Source organism: Somniosus microcephalus, chromosome 10 (assembly GCF_052327205.1).
Source record: "Somniosus microcephalus isolate GS21.2 chromosome 10, FLI_Smic_1.0, whole genome shotgun sequence".
In the NCBI taxonomy this organism is placed as follows: Eukaryota; Metazoa; Chordata; class Chondrichthyes; order Squaliformes; family Somniosidae; genus Somniosus; species Somniosus microcephalus.
In genome coordinates this window covers 170,465,487-170,480,805 of record NC_140996.1, presented here as the reverse complement: position 1 = coordinate 170,480,805, position 15,319 = coordinate 170,465,487, and the positions used below count along the sequence as shown (strand labels likewise).

At 40.8% G+C, this 15,319-nt stretch overlaps 1 protein-coding gene across 2 annotated transcripts; it reads left to right on the top strand.

The window, feature by feature from the left end:
- Window positions 1-5,490: 5,490 nt before the first annotated feature.
- On the top strand, window positions 5,491-14,155 carry gja3 (gap junction protein, alpha 3). 2 transcript variants are annotated; one of them, XM_085999155.1, is made up of 3 exons: window positions 5,491-5,904; window positions 7,914-7,990; window positions 10,046-14,155. In XM_085999155.1, exon 3 carries the CDS (start codon window positions 10,063-10,065, stop codon window positions 11,236-11,238), a length of 1,176 nt encoding a protein of 391 aa, XP_085855281.1. In that variant the 5' UTR covers window positions 5,491-5,904; window positions 7,914-7,990; window positions 10,046-10,062; the 3' UTR covers window positions 11,239-14,155. The 2 variants fall into 2 exon arrangements, with proteins under 2 accessions (XP_085855281.1, XP_085855280.1); XM_085999154.1 differs by having other exon boundaries at window positions 6,741-7,990.
- The last annotated feature ends 1,164 nt before the right edge of the window (window positions 14,156-15,319 follow it).

The following is a 15,319-nucleotide window of genomic DNA, read 5'->3' as shown; positions in this document are numbered from 1 at the left end:
ACAAATTATATGGGGCATAGATAGGGTAGATAGAAAGGAACTTTTCCCCTTAGTAGAGGGGTCAATAACCAGGGGGCATAGTTTCAAGGTCAGGGACAGGAGGTTTAGAGGGGATTTGAGGAAAAACTTTTTCACCCAGAGGGTGGTTGGAATCTGGAACTCACTGCCTGAAAGGGTGGTAGAGGCAGGAACCCTCACAACATTGAAGAAGCATTTAGATGAGCACTTGAAATGCCATAGCATACAAGGCTATGGACCAAGTGCTCAAAAATGGGATTAGAATAGATAGGGCTTGATGGGCCTCTTTCTGTGCTGTATAAATCTATGACTCTATGAAATTCCCTTGCTTAACACCGGCAGTTAAGGCCAGTTTTGGCAAAAAAATGGCGACCACCTTGCTTCTGGCCACTTCCGGCCATGTCCACGGCGGACGCCATTTTGGGCAGGTTGGTAGCACGGCCGTTGCCTGCGTGCGGCGGAAGAATTCAAATGAGGCAGATCGTGATGTCAATCAGCATGCAATTCTGATTTGATGCACGACCTGCCATTTTGGAAGTCACCGTTCCAATCAATGCCCTCTCCTAAACATGCACAATTAAAATTGCGTTCAGCTGTACCAGTGCTATTTAAAGGGATACATCCAACTTGCAGGTAAGTTGATTTTTTCTCCTGTACTGGCACTTGCAGTGTTTATATCGATACTAGCTTGCTGGAAGACATTTATCAAGTTGGTAAAGTGTGCAGGGAGAGCTGCTGGACATTGGGAAGGCGTTGGCTGCCACTGGAAGGCCTCTGACTACACCACTTGCTCCCAGTCATGGGGGTTCTAGTTGCAGTCCCCCTCACGCTGCAGCATGACAGGGAGATGGAGCAGAGACAGCAAACACAAGCTGCTCGCAGAGGGAGGGGGAGGAGGGCTCTGAGCAGGAGCAGTTCTCCTACCTGCATATACGCCAGGAGCAGTTTGTTTGGCGGCTCCGCTTCACCAAGGAGATGGCCACAGAACTCTGCCACCTCTTGGAACCAGACCTGCAGCCTCAGAGCAGGGCGACGACAGCACTGCCAGCGGCCCTCAAGGTGACCGTGGCCCTGAATTTTTTCACCACCGGATCCTTCCAGGCTGGAGCAGGCGACGTATCTAACATCTCCCAGTTTGCCGTCCATCGCTGCATCCGAGAGGTCACAGGGGTTCTGTACTTCAGGAGAAGGGACTTTGTCTTCTCTCTGAACAGAAAGAAGCAGGAGGAGCGCACATGTGTCTTTATCAGGATATCGGGCTGCCCCATGGTGCAGGGCACCATCGACTGCACACATGTGGCTTTTCTGGTGCTGCATATCAATCCTGAGATGTTCCGTAACTGTAAAGGCTACCACTCTCTTAATGGGCAGTTAGTGTGTGACACACCCAGCACATCATGATGATGAATGCCCAGTATCCTGGCAGCAGTCATGCTGCCTTCATCCTATGCCAGTCTGCTATGCCAGCAATCTTCCAGCCATCACATTGAACCTGAGGGTGGCTGCTCGGAGACAAGGGATATCTGCTCTACACCTGGCTGATGACTCCCCTCCACACTCCCACCACACGTGGCCAGCAATCATATAATGACAACCATGCTGCCATGAGGAACCTCATCGAGCAGACCATCGAGGTGCTTAAGCAACGGTTTCGCTGCCTTGACCGCTCAGGAGGAGCCCTCCAGCACTCGCCGGAGTGGGCATCCCATTTCATCGTCATCCTAATGCTGTATCCTCCACAACTTGGCCATCATAAGGGTGCAGCCCTTGCCACCATGGGTTCCGTGGCCACCTTAGGAGAAGAAAGAGGAGGAAGAGGAGGAGGAGGAAGGAGGAGGCAGGCAGCAAATGCCTGTTCCAGATGGTCTGTCCATGAGCGCATTATCATACTCCGGTTCCAATGAATGAAACCCCAGATCCCCTTTGCTCAACAGTTCCCCACCTTACCATCCCTCTGACATGGAACATCACAGCGTCCTCTTGGGCGCAAAGCTGAAATGAAAGCCACCACAAAACAAACATTCCAAACATAATTTATAAATGATTATTTTGAATCTTACATAACAAAGCCAACTAACCACCCATGTGCATTCCCTTAGTGTCTCTGTTCATTTGCCTATTCTAGTGCTTCTACGCAGTGCTACCCCAATGGCTGCAGCATGGCTGGTGGAAGGCTGCTGACATTCTGTGGGGAACATTGCAGATGGCCTTGCAGGAAGACCTCGAGCAGCTCTGGGCCTAGAAGGTCCAGCTGTAGACTGCACCACCTCAGCAGTCTGGCTGGCTGACAGGCAACTGCAATGACTCTGGCACAGTGGCAGTGGTGGGAATTCGAATGCTGTCATCTTGAGAGAGGATAGCAGATTCGTACTCCATGGAACCATTGCTATTCCTCTGGGGCAGTGCCTCAGCATTCCTAACCATCTGTTGGAGGACAGATTGCTGGACTGCTGGGAGACCCTGCAAGCCCCTTTCCACACTTATAACCCCAGACATGATGCCAGCAGTCTGAGCTTGCTTGGCAGCAAGCTGAGACTGCATGACAGCAGTCTGAGCTTCCACTGCAGCACTCAGATGTTGGGTCACTTCCACTTTGACTTCGCCCATCACACCCAGCATCATGGTTGGATCCACAAGTGCTCTAATGGAGTTGCCCATCACTTCCATCCTGGAAATCATGGGCTCCAATCTCCACGCAAAGCCCGGTGCAATGTTGGAGCCGAACTCCTCCATGCTCCTTGACAGTGACAAGAGGCTCTCTGGCAGGCCTATCATTGCACCAAGCAGTTCTGTGTGCATGCCCATCACCCTTCTTCTTAAGGCCACCTCATTGAAGTCCTTATCTGAGTCCTGTGCAGCAGAACTCTTGTGCGAACTCACCCTCCAGGGAGCTGGCACCTGTGCTACCCTCTCCCACTGGCCTGGCTGCAGCCCACTCGTGCCCGGTGACTCACCATGTGTAGATCATGCCCCTAAACTACCCTCTAAAGTTCGCGCAGTGCCATTTTCTGAGCTGGTGCCTGGGAGTGTAAGATTGAGCGATGGTGCCTCTTCTCCATCACTCTCCCCCTCTAGTTCTTTGTGCATTGGCTGGGCTACTGGCAGTTCTTGGATATCTGAAAGGAGAAAGGCACAAGGGTCGGGTTGTGGTGAAGGGAGTGGGGGGGAAGCAAGATGTGTATGCTTACACAATCAGCAGCTTGTAAGTGAGAAGAGATTGTGGGATGAGGGGGAAGTGGAATGTGAGAAGAAGGATTAGGTATGAGCATACCATCATCAACAATGCTTTCAACCTCACCGCTCGCTATGGCCTCAGTGACGGCCACTCCAATTATCCGCAGCAGTCTCCTCCAGTGCAGTAAGGTTGTGAAGCTGTGCTTGCCCCACGCCTGTCTGTTGCTGCTCACGCCGGTTGTGAGCCACCTTGGCCTGCAAGAGAAAGGGAAGTGTGTCAGTGAGTGTGGTGCAATGTGTTTGGGTGATGTGCCTGTCATGGTCGAATAGCTGACAATGTGTGCAAACTGTGAGATATGGATGTAAGGATTGCAGCAGTGGTAAGTATGTGAAGGTGAGGTGGAACTGTGATTATGAGTTATGAGTCGTGTTTGGTAGAGATTGTTGGTGGGTGAGTGATGGGGGTGTGGTGCATTGAGCAGTGTGTAAGGCTAGTAGTGCAGTTGGTGGGATATAGCATTTGAAGATGCATTCACTCACCTTGACCACTTGTGTGAGGTCATTAAACTTCTTCCGGCACTGGATCCAGGTCCTGGCGGCAACACTGGTGGAACTGACGGTTTGCGCAATCTCTTCCCACTGCCTTCTGATGGTGTGTCTTGAAGACCTCCTGCCCACCTGCAGGCAGAGGACCTGTTTCCTATATACCCCTGGGCCAAGGCCTCCAATGCTGCATCAGAGAAGCGAGGTGCCCCATCTCTTCCCCTGTTGTGCCATTGTTGCAATGAGGTACTTCTGCAACAAACCACTTCCCCTTTAAGAAGTGCAGACAGCCTTTCACTCTGCAGGCAAACTTCAATTGAACAGCAGGCTGCTCCCGATATTGGTTCACCTCATGAGCACTGAGCCAATCAGCAGCACGTTTAGCGCTGAGCTCAGCGCTGCAATCATGCTAATGAGCAGGCAGCACAAATTTTGCATGCTGCCTGCACTACTTTCAATGAGTGCAGGCAGATCGCGCATCGTGATCCCCGCGCCTGTTCTCAGGCCTAATCCAAGTGTTTAAAGATGTGTTCTTTTCTCTATCCTAGCTAGGTTATAATTCATACTTTCCAAATGCAGATTTACCTATTCGTTTAAAAATTGCACTCAAAATTTTAATTAGTTTTGAAATGAGGTAGTTAGATCAGATGAGAGTTGAGAACTAAAATGCTTTTACCTTGAACCAATACACATTTTGTTATCTTTAACACTGATATCACTGTGTCCAAGTGACGACACAGTACGATAGCAAAATACTGCAGATGTTGGAAATCCGAAATAACAACAGAAAATGCTGGAAAAACTCAGCAAGTCAGGCAACATCCGTGGAGAGAAATTTGAGTTGACGTTTCGGGTTTGACCCTTTTTGAAAAAGGGTCAAACCCGAAACGTCAACTCAAATTTCTCTCCACGGATGTTGCCTGACTTGCTGAGTTTTTCCAGCATTTTCTGTTGTTATGACGACACAGTACATTGTATCCCTTAGATCTTACAATACACAAGATAATGCAGAAAGTACAATTCTGATAGCTTTTAATTAGAGTTACAATTCATGAGGCTTAATTTGTATAAGGACTATATTTTACAGAAAACGAGCAAATTATATGGTCGATAATAAACCTCTGATGGCCATATTAATAGAATTATGAAGAGGAGTACACAGTGTAATATAGTCAAATCATAAATAAAACTACACAACATATATAACGATGTAGAGAAGTAATTTTAGAACAGATGCTACAATGTGTTTATGCCCCTCCTTGATAGGGCGTATCATCATAGGTTTTTGACTTTTGTATCCTTTTCTTGATTACACATAGTATCATAGAATAGTACAGCACAGGTGGAGGCCATTCGGCCCATCGAGTCTGCACCGCTCTTTCTATTTTGATAGTTTTGAGTAAGTTACTAAAACAACAAAATTTACATTAACCTTGGGCTGATATATTTGTAACAAGTTTAAGATTTAATAATGGCTTAATGGTTTTAACCCCTATCAAACGCCTATAAACGAGACTAGCCTTTTCTTGTATTTTTTTCGCGGGTAGTGTATACACGTCGGCAGAATGTATCCATAATTGTTTAAGTAAATACCGAGTGGCTACAAAAATAAATACGACACAACTGAATGCAATTCAAAAAGATAACTGCTCTCTCCACTAGTAATGTCATTTAAAAAATGCAAAACATATTATTGTGAACCTAATGAGGTTGGGATAATAATGTTTAAAAAGTAGATATCTGAGTTCAGAATTACAGGAGGAAGTATGCAAGAAACTCGGATCACTCCATTCCCTTAAAGTGGTTGTATAAACACAACAAAAGAGAATATTTGCAACGAAAGTTTATAACTTATTGGTTTGGTTCTTTTTAACAGAGGGGGAAGCCTGTAGAGGCTATAACTGTATCTTCTACCAAAGTGATGAGTTCTGTTAGTGGTAGGGGCGTGGCGTTGCCCTCCGTCCGGTGACAAGCGAGGTTCAGCCATGCATTCTCACACAATGTGACAGCGGCGATGGCTGGCTGAGCAGGAACTCCGCGCGATCCAATCTGCAGGTTTAATGGACTTCTGAATCACTTTTCCCCCCTCGCAAGACTGGCTTGGAAATCGATGTGTGAAGAAAGCGATTGTGCTTGAATAGGCTGGCTGACAGCGGTCAGAGGTGTTGGGTAAGCTGGCAGTGGTGCTGGGGAGGGGGAGGGTTACCTAGACAAGTCTGCTTCATGTCCCCAGCGCACTCAAAATATGGCATCTATGACAGCCGGATGTGTTTGCTAGCTGGTTTTGTCATCTTCAACTTGAGGTATGATACAATTTGGTATCCCCAAACATTTTGATGAGACGGGAGTCTTTTCACACCTAGCTGCTTTTTCGGGGGGTTGGTGGGAGATTTCCGTAAGAGTTTAAAAAATATAATAAATGGGTTTTCATGAGTGCCTAGTCTGATAAGATTTTAACTGAAAGTTATATTTGAACAGTTGATAAACGTTTGGGTGTAAAACAATGGTAAAGAACTGTATCGGTGTGTGGAAATGGCTGTAAGCTGCTTCGCTGACTGTACAGATCTGGCATTTTCCTGACGATGCAACATGGTGTGTTTTATTCTGAAACGCATAACCTATAGTTCAGATTAAGGTTGGTATGATTGAGATAAGCTACACCAATTTGAGGTAAAAGTGGGTTATGCGCAAATGTTTATGTTATTTTTATTCCACTAGTTTCAAATCAACTTCAAATATACTTTCGGAAAGCAAAGTCAGTTTTTAAAACGGAGCACCTGTATTCGTAACCGTTTGACATAGCAAATACAGGATAGCAGACTTAGAAAAAAGAATTGTCTGTAATTTCGCCCTTATTTAAAATGCCAGTAGTGGTTTACTTGCAGAATTTACAGAGGAAGGCACAATCATCAGAAAAGAATGAATCAAAATAAACTTTAACAATATCCACACCGTCACTAACCGAAATATTATTCATCTTCATTACATTTGGTTTCCTTTTCTAGAAGCACAATCCTGTTCTACAAACCTTGACGTCTGCCATAGCTTGGAAACGGAGACAATTTACAGCAAATTACAGTTTTAGAAGTTTAATCAATTCTGTATTTTGTCAGCAGCTGTTTTTTTAAATGACCTATCCCTTTTAATTTGACAGGAATTAAAATTGTAATCAGATTTTTCTGTATAAGTAAAAGGTTATAATACATTTAGGCAACAGTGTTACGACTGATATTTAAGTATATGTTTTATTGTTCATACCAAAACGCATAATTTGTTGACCGTCTCCATGTAATGGAACTGAAGCAAAATATGACAAAGTGAGAGAAAGAATTATACATGAGTAAAATAAATATTCTTTTGTACTGGGCACCTGTTGATTCCACACGAAGCTGAATAAGCTATTTTTTCCTTATTCAGCAATTTATTTTCTGATGATGCAAGCATCTATAGAAGGCAACATCTCAGCTGTTCGTCCGCGAAATTGCCACCATGTTAAACTTTATATTTTCAATAGGACAAGTAACATTAATAAGTTTTCTAATTTGGTGACTATGATGTACACACAACACAAAGATTTAGACTTCCTGACTATATAGCAGTTTGCTTTAGTCTGAACAAACTATATAATTTCTGTTTTTATTTCCTATAATACAGCTTGACTGGGGATAGTTTAATTCAACCTAATGGCATTAGACGAGTCAAGTACTCATTTAGTTAAAATTAAAATTAAGAGCGAATTAAAGTTAATGGTTGCCAATTATTTTCTAAAATGCTCAATATTTTAAAAATCAGAATTAATTTTCCTCACAGTGAGCCAATGTTACGTGCATATATTGATACTAAAACCTTGTGGGCGGCATTTTTGGCAGGAATTTAAAAAGCTACAAAATCCAGTGTAAATTTCATGGTTGGTTTCAAACGTGTTTATAAACTACAAAAGCGCTGGAAATCTCAAAAGACTAGCTTAAATGTCTATTTTCTAAAAGTCTGGGAAGACATTGATAGCTTTTACATGGTCTGAAAAGACAGTTTGTACACAACGAAAGTATGATGCTTCTGTATTTTGATGATGATCAGCAATGCTTAGTATTTACCTGGTGTAATCGGTTTATTTATTATCCAACAGTTTATATTGACTCAATTAATTGCATTTCCGTGTGGCATTTTTCATAATACAGTATTCTGCCAGACTGAATCACTGGTGCGGACTTTGCCCATTTGAATTTAATATGTGGTGCTGGGCGAATTCAGTCTGGTAAGGTTACACTTGTAACGCCATTCTCTTTGCCTTAATGGCCACTTGACACATAAGTGTATACTATAAGAACTGTTTTACATGGCCGCCTTTCACAAATAAACGAGTCTGAAATTATGTCTTTTTGTGTTATTAAATCCATCATCAGTTAATTTTATCTGTTGTACTTTTTAGATAAAATTAACTATACTGGTGTTCTCTGTGACTAAATTTAATAACCCAGCCAAATCTATAATACTAAAGTGTCTGGGGCGTTTCTAAAATTAAATGAGTAGAAGCAACAGACTTAAAATGAAATAAAGTACAGGGCAAAGGAAACAAGAAGTCAGATGGTAACAATATGAATGGAAAGTGAAAAACAAAAGATTTCAAAGCGGGTATGAAATTGTTAAATAACTAAATCAAAGTATATACCAATGTTAACATGTGTTCAAATAACTCATCACAGTAACTGTCACATTCTAATAAGATGTAAAAATGTCCACCGTGTTAATGAAGACTGGTTGTGACTAGCCGAGGTACATTCACCTGGAAATAATAGGAAATGTTTCGGTATTTTGAATTTGTATGATAATAGGTGGATTGTGAGATTAAACTTTGTGGTAATCCAACCACATTGGAATAGATTAATAAAACAAACCGGACTTTTTCGTTATTTTGCGATAGAGCCATCAGATGTAATAAAATTACAGCTAATGGGTAGTTGTGTAAACTCGGGTCGATGATTCATCAGTTAATACACAGTAACAATAAGTTAATCGTTCTTATAGATCAAAAGCTGGAAACTGATAGTATCATCGTGAATAGTGTCAAAATCAGCAATTGCCACATGCGTTAATATTTAATTGAAGTGCCTTAACTTGTTTCATTAGTTGTCCTATATGGTAACTTGCAGGGCAGGCGCAATCAGTCTAAAATAAAGAAGTGAATGACTTTCATTGTTACTAAATTCAAACTAAAAGACAGAAGAAATGAAAATACCGAATCAAATGTACTACAGTGTTTCATTTTACCGGAGCCCCAAACCTGTCATTCATGCTATTGAAATCCTCTTGTAGATATTGCATAACACGAGTAGCATTCTAGGTACGTGTTTGTAGTTTAGTGCCCTGCCCTTTAAATACGCGAAGATGTTCGGCAGATAGAATTACGACTTTTGGTATATATATAAAATTAATTGATACCATTTTTGGACCAGTACAACCCCGCTGATTGTTTAGACAACTGAAACATACTGAAGAACAACGTCTACCTGCACTTATCTGTACTTAAGCAGGCATTCTGACTTCCGACGTTTTAGGCAATATTACTGATTCAGGGTTTTTTTCTTTACTCACTCTTCTGGTGGGTACTCCTTCGGTAAGATTTCCATATTTTACAATGATTATTTAAATATATATATACGTTCTAAATACTTTTAACATACCTTCAGCACTTAAAAGCCTTTAAATCATCGTTTAATCACAGTCCTTTATTTTAAAAATGCCGTTTTAACTGTAAATAATTATGTACATATTCAGTTTCTACATTTTCTATTTATTAATATGTACGGTATTTGGGCTGTCGATGGATTACGGCATTCTTTTCAGACTTCATGCATTGAGATTTGTAAGTGGTGGTCAGATGCAAAGATTTAGTTTCAAATTTTAAGGCAAACTGTTTCTGACATTTAGTGACAAAATACATTCGTGACAAGATTAACCATCCGTAATATTTTCAGATATTAAATATAGTAATATGTACTTTCTTTGCTTAATAGGTGAGCAAATTACGTCATAAAACAAATATCTTGTATGAAGGATGTGTGAATTCCAATGACGGAATTAGCACCATTCAGTTGACAGAGAATATGTGTAATATATTATTTGTAAAATGCAGTATCTCAAATCTATCATTGTTTGCTTTTTAATGAATACAAATCTTTATAACGAAACCAGATAACTCTGCTGGTGTATTTTCAGAACCACTACTCCAAGTATCCATTTCCATTGAGGTTTTGGGCTTTCCATTCTCCAAGTATCTAATGGCTCTTTGTTATATGGATTGCTTTTCCAGGGTAGAGACTTGAAACAATGGGTGACTGGAGTTTTCTGGGAAGGCTTTTGGAGAATGCACAGGAACACTCGACAGTGGTAGGCAAGGTCTGGTTGACTGTGCTCTTCATCTTCCGGATCCTAGTGCTGGGGGCTGCGGCTGAGGAGGTCTGGGGAGATGAACAATCCGATTTCACCTGTAATACCCAACAGCCTGGCTGCGAGAACGTCTGCTATGACAAGGCATTCCCCATCTCCCACATACGATTCTGGGTCCTCCAGATCATCTTTGTCTCAACGCCCACCTTGATATACCTGGGCCATGTACTGCACATAGTGCGTATGGAAGATAAAAGGAAAGAGAGGGAGGAAGAAATTAGAAAAGTCAAGAACCAAGGAAACAAAGAACTGCTTCAGAACGGCAAAAAGGGGAAGCTTCCTTTTAGGGATGAACATGGTAAAATCCGAATTCGAGGGGCCCTGCTACGCACCTACGTTTTCAATATTATTTTCAAAGCGATGTTTGAAATTGGATTTATTGTAGGTCAGTATATCTTGTATGGCTTTGAGCTTAGACCTCTGTATAGGTGCAACAGATGGCCATGTCCCAACACCGTGGACTGCTTCATATCACGGCCAACAGAAAAGACTATCTTCATCCTATTTATGCTTGTGGTGGCTTGCGTGTCCCTTTTCTTGAACCTAATGGAAATCTATCACCTCGGCTGGAAAAAGCTGCGTCAGGGAGTGACCAACCGACACCTCCCGGACCTCGAGCCGAAGCCGGAGCTGATAACGCCAGTCACCAGGACGGTCCCGGGCAGCTTCGGTTACCCCTATTTCCCTGACACGACGGAGGGACCCCACCCGTACCCGGGGGCCCCGCCCACTGAGTTCAAAATGGCGCCGCTGCCCGAGGACAGGTCGCCCTACGTGGTGTACAACAACAAGCTGGCGACCGAGCAGAACTGGGCCAACTTCGCAACCGAGCAGACCCGCGAGCTCAAACCCAGCACCAGCAGCGGCAAGAAGGAGCACGTGGCCCCGACCTCGACCAATGAGGACAGCGGAACTACGGGTGGGGCGGCGCGCGGCAACGGTCACCTGACCACAACGGTAGAGATGCACGAGCCTCCCGGCACAGACACGCGCCGCCTGAGCAGGGCTAGTAAAAGCAGCAGCGGCAGAGCTAGGTCGGACGATCTAGCGGTTTAGCACCCGCTTCGCCCCTTCCTCCTCTCTTAAATCAGTACAAGGTTTTAATATAAAGTCGGCTGGGTGGGAGAAGCATACACATCCGTATGCATATCATTGCAATGCGCTCTTTTTTAGTGGCTTTCACAGAGATGACGATTATTTTGTTAAAATTGAGTTACACGCCTATTAGCCTTAACATTTATACAGGCTCCTATTTTATAATTTTTAATAAATGATGAAAACACTACAGAAATCTTAATTAGTAGACCGCGAAAGTCCGCAAAATGAAACTGCCCCAAATTTCACATCATGTTCCACTGAAGCCTGATTCATTTTGATTCATGATCATTAATTGCACCTCTAAGAGCTCATTTTACGGAACCCACTACCACATGTTGACTTAAGAACTGTACTTTTTAATATGTTAATCATTATTTCATGGCAAGGTAAGATGTCTACAGTAAGCTCGAGAAACACAACTCCTTAAATGTCTTATTCAACTCCTTGAATGCGCTCATATTATGTTAGAAACATGCACTCTGATTGTAATCAGTTCTCTTCAAACTAATACAGCGGGTAAAGTCTCTAAAGCTGAACTTCAAATCGCAGAATGCTTCATACATGACACATACTCAACTTAGTCCTACCACAGGGTTGCAATATTTAGCTTCTTGGTTTTCATCCATCTTCACTGTTCCACGTGCCCCGACAAATGTTGTTAAACTTGAAGTTGCACTGCTTATGGTGACAAAAGAAAATAGAAGGATTGGATACATGGTTTATAGGCTGAGGTACATGGAAAGTTAGAACATGAATTTGAATGTCTTCTATTAAAAACATCAAAGCAGGGCAACAAACTCAAACCAGTTGTAGATTAACTGCAGTTTATTTGTGTGTGAGGACGTGTTTGTGTGTATTAGTAGATACAATGCTACTCGGACAAATTTAGGACTCTATCACATTTGATATGACTGCATTAGGGCAGAAGATGGGTAGAATGACCAAGAAGTAAAATAAAAGCATGGTTTGCGGTAAAACCGTTTATAGAAGAGTAATGTTTTTACTTTTTTAAAGAAGTTTTAGGTCAAGTTTACCTTCAAAACATTGTAAAAGCACATCATCAATAAAATCGAAATGGTCCCAGGTGTTTCTTCAAGAACATGGCATTTTTACATACCCTACCTTTTCAACACTGTGCTAAATTTGGAGCTACCAAACCATTGCTATAAGCTTTACATGCAGAGATGAAAAATGTTACTAATATTCCAGAGTTAGGGCATGGTGCTATAGTCTCATTTATTGTTGGGGGGTGGGGTGGTGGGAATCATCGGGAGAGTCAGTTGCATTTTGTTGCTTTGGACACTTATTTTTGCTGTATTTCCCAAGATTCATAATCTTGGCTAATATGAGGAAAACAAAGCGTTAAATTGCCAATTACTTCTTGACAGTTTCAGTAGAACCTTGCAAAGGATCACTATGCAAAGCAAGGCTGCAAAGGCTCTCCATGTAACATCTTTCTAGGACATGAACATTTGAGTATAAGTTGATAAAATTTTTAGGAATAAAGTTAAGTACACGCAGAGACTATGGTATGTATTAGAGGTAGTATAGGTTTCATCTTTGCTTTAACGTCACATTGGCCTATGGAAACAAATTTTACTACCAGAAACCTTAATTTTTTTTTTAAAGAAATGCTCATTTACTTCAATTGCACGGTTTTGTGCAAGAACTGTACTCAAAGTGTAATTTCTTTTCTGAGATTCCCTAACACAAATTTTTTTTAGAACAGATTTATTTGTAGCCCTGTGTTTAGTTATACTAAAAAGATAATGCACTGAAACAAAAAAAATCTGCTGTTATCAATAAGATGATTTTCTTATATAATTTTTTAAACAAGTGGCTCTTGCTTGGATGAATCTATTAGATAATTGGCCAAATAAATACAAGCAAAATTACGTATTCCTTGAATTAAGGAATCCAAGGCTTAGTTTAATGTCTTCCCAGGATTGATTTAATTTTCTAGCTTGGTATAACTTTAATTATTTATTGAAACCCTTAACATTATTGATAACTGAACAAATCAAGGAATCAGTTTGTAATTGTTTTTAATGTATTGTTCTTTATTTGCATCTATTTTCTTGTACAATGTGTGCTATCTTTGTAACTGTTATGGTTTCAGAAAGTTTACATTATCAAAAATTGCACATCTGAGCAAAAAAAAACACACATACCAAAGTTTACATAGTTGGATAGCAAATTGTAAGAAAACGACCCTGCCAGTATGCATCAAATCCAAAATTAAATGTCTTAATATAAAATTAGGGCTCTTCACAGAAAAGGCAGTACAATTGCTGTACAATTCAATTGATTTCCAGTGTACAAATGAAAGTTATTTAGGTTGTTACTGTATACATTTGGTTTTTACTGATTATGAGAAATGCACAACTATAGCCACAGAGTAATTGACCTTGTAATAGATAATCACATAGCACTGGGGCTGTAGTAGCTGGCCTGTACCATATTTGGTAATTAGTCAAATACACGTTTACTAGACTAAAAGACTATATTAAGTGAGATCAAATATTTTGTACATGAAATTTGAATTAAACTGATTAGGTTTCTTAATTCAATATCTGTTGCTTTCTACCATGCTTTTTGTTAACAGCTGAAGACTTGTTCAGAGGCTTCAAAGCCTACTTGTTGCCCAGGAAAACATTCTATTATTTACCTGATATAACCTCTCACCCAGAGGTAAAGAACTTTCTGGGCAGTCAGGGACATTTAATGATTTGGAGCAAAAGCAACAAAGCTGTTTCAAGTGCTGTCTTTAAAGAAGTGCCTTATGTATTATATTCTGTAAGAGCAAATTGATGTAAATGTTAATTTACCTCAAATGTTTACAAAAGTGTTACCTAATAAACTTTTTTGTACCATCCTCTTGTCTGATTATTTTGGAGAAATATCCTTAATTTGCTTTAGTTTTTAAACTTTAATTCCTATCCTTCAATCTGGATATGCAAATCTGAAATCTAATATTTAATTACATCAAGATATAATTACACTCATAGAGGTGACATTAACAAAAAAGCACAAGTCTGAGTAACCTAATAATATAGTTATATCTAAAGTGCTCCTACATTTTTGCACTGCTAGGTTTATCTTCCAAAAATAACCAATAATTCAGCCTGCTAATCTTATGTGTCAGGTTTATTCAGTTATCATTTGGGCTGCCAGGCTGAATGAGTCTTCATGGGAAAATTGCAATTATTTCTTTTTATACCCTCTGACAACAAATTAATAGAAATATTTTGGAATCAAAGATGCGGAGTTGAAATGAACCTGTGCACACGATTCTGTTGAGTGACTGGGAAAATAAGAGAATATTGTGGGCAGCTACTAACATACAAGATGGAGTACTGTCAGGCTGAGTGACATATGTTTCAAAGCTGAGTGTGCAATAATAGAACATCCCTTGTTAGTTTTGTGAATGCCAGATACTTGTATGAGAGGTTAATTTGAGAACTAATGATTTAGATGGGCATCACAAAATATTAGCAAGGGAAGTAGTGAATGGATTTAGATGAAACAGTGAATGTGAATTAAATCAATGGGATTTGGAAGAGATTGATGGTGTTCCACAGGAATTACTGGTAGTAACATATAAATGCACATCTGGCAGCAGGAACTTTTTTAGTTCTCTTTTCCTGTTCCTGTATCTAAAACATAAAACATATGCTCTAGCCATGTCTAGTAAGGAACTCTGGACTTTAACTATTAACAGGGTTATGCATTAAGCCTAAAATGAGAGTTAGATAGCATTTCCACTAAGAAGGAATGAAGGGGCTCAACATTACAGAGGGGAGTGAAAATAAGAAGGTACTTAGGAGTAAGATCGTGCATATTTTGTTTGGTTAGGTTGTTCTGTGTTCAAAGCAGCATAGAAATATGGATGGGAGATCTGGAGGAGATGAATATTCTTATTACTCTTAGGAGAGCCACAGTGAGATATTTACCCAGAATGTCCATTAAAGATCTTATGCTGCTTAATATAAAATAGACCATTAAAAGAAACAGAAATAATTCATTAAAAAAAGTATTA

Coding starts and splice junctions, on each gene's coding strand:
- gja3 (XM_085999155.1), top strand. CDS start 10,063: ATGGGTGACTGGAGTTTTCTGGGAAGGCTTTTGGAGAATGCACAGGAA.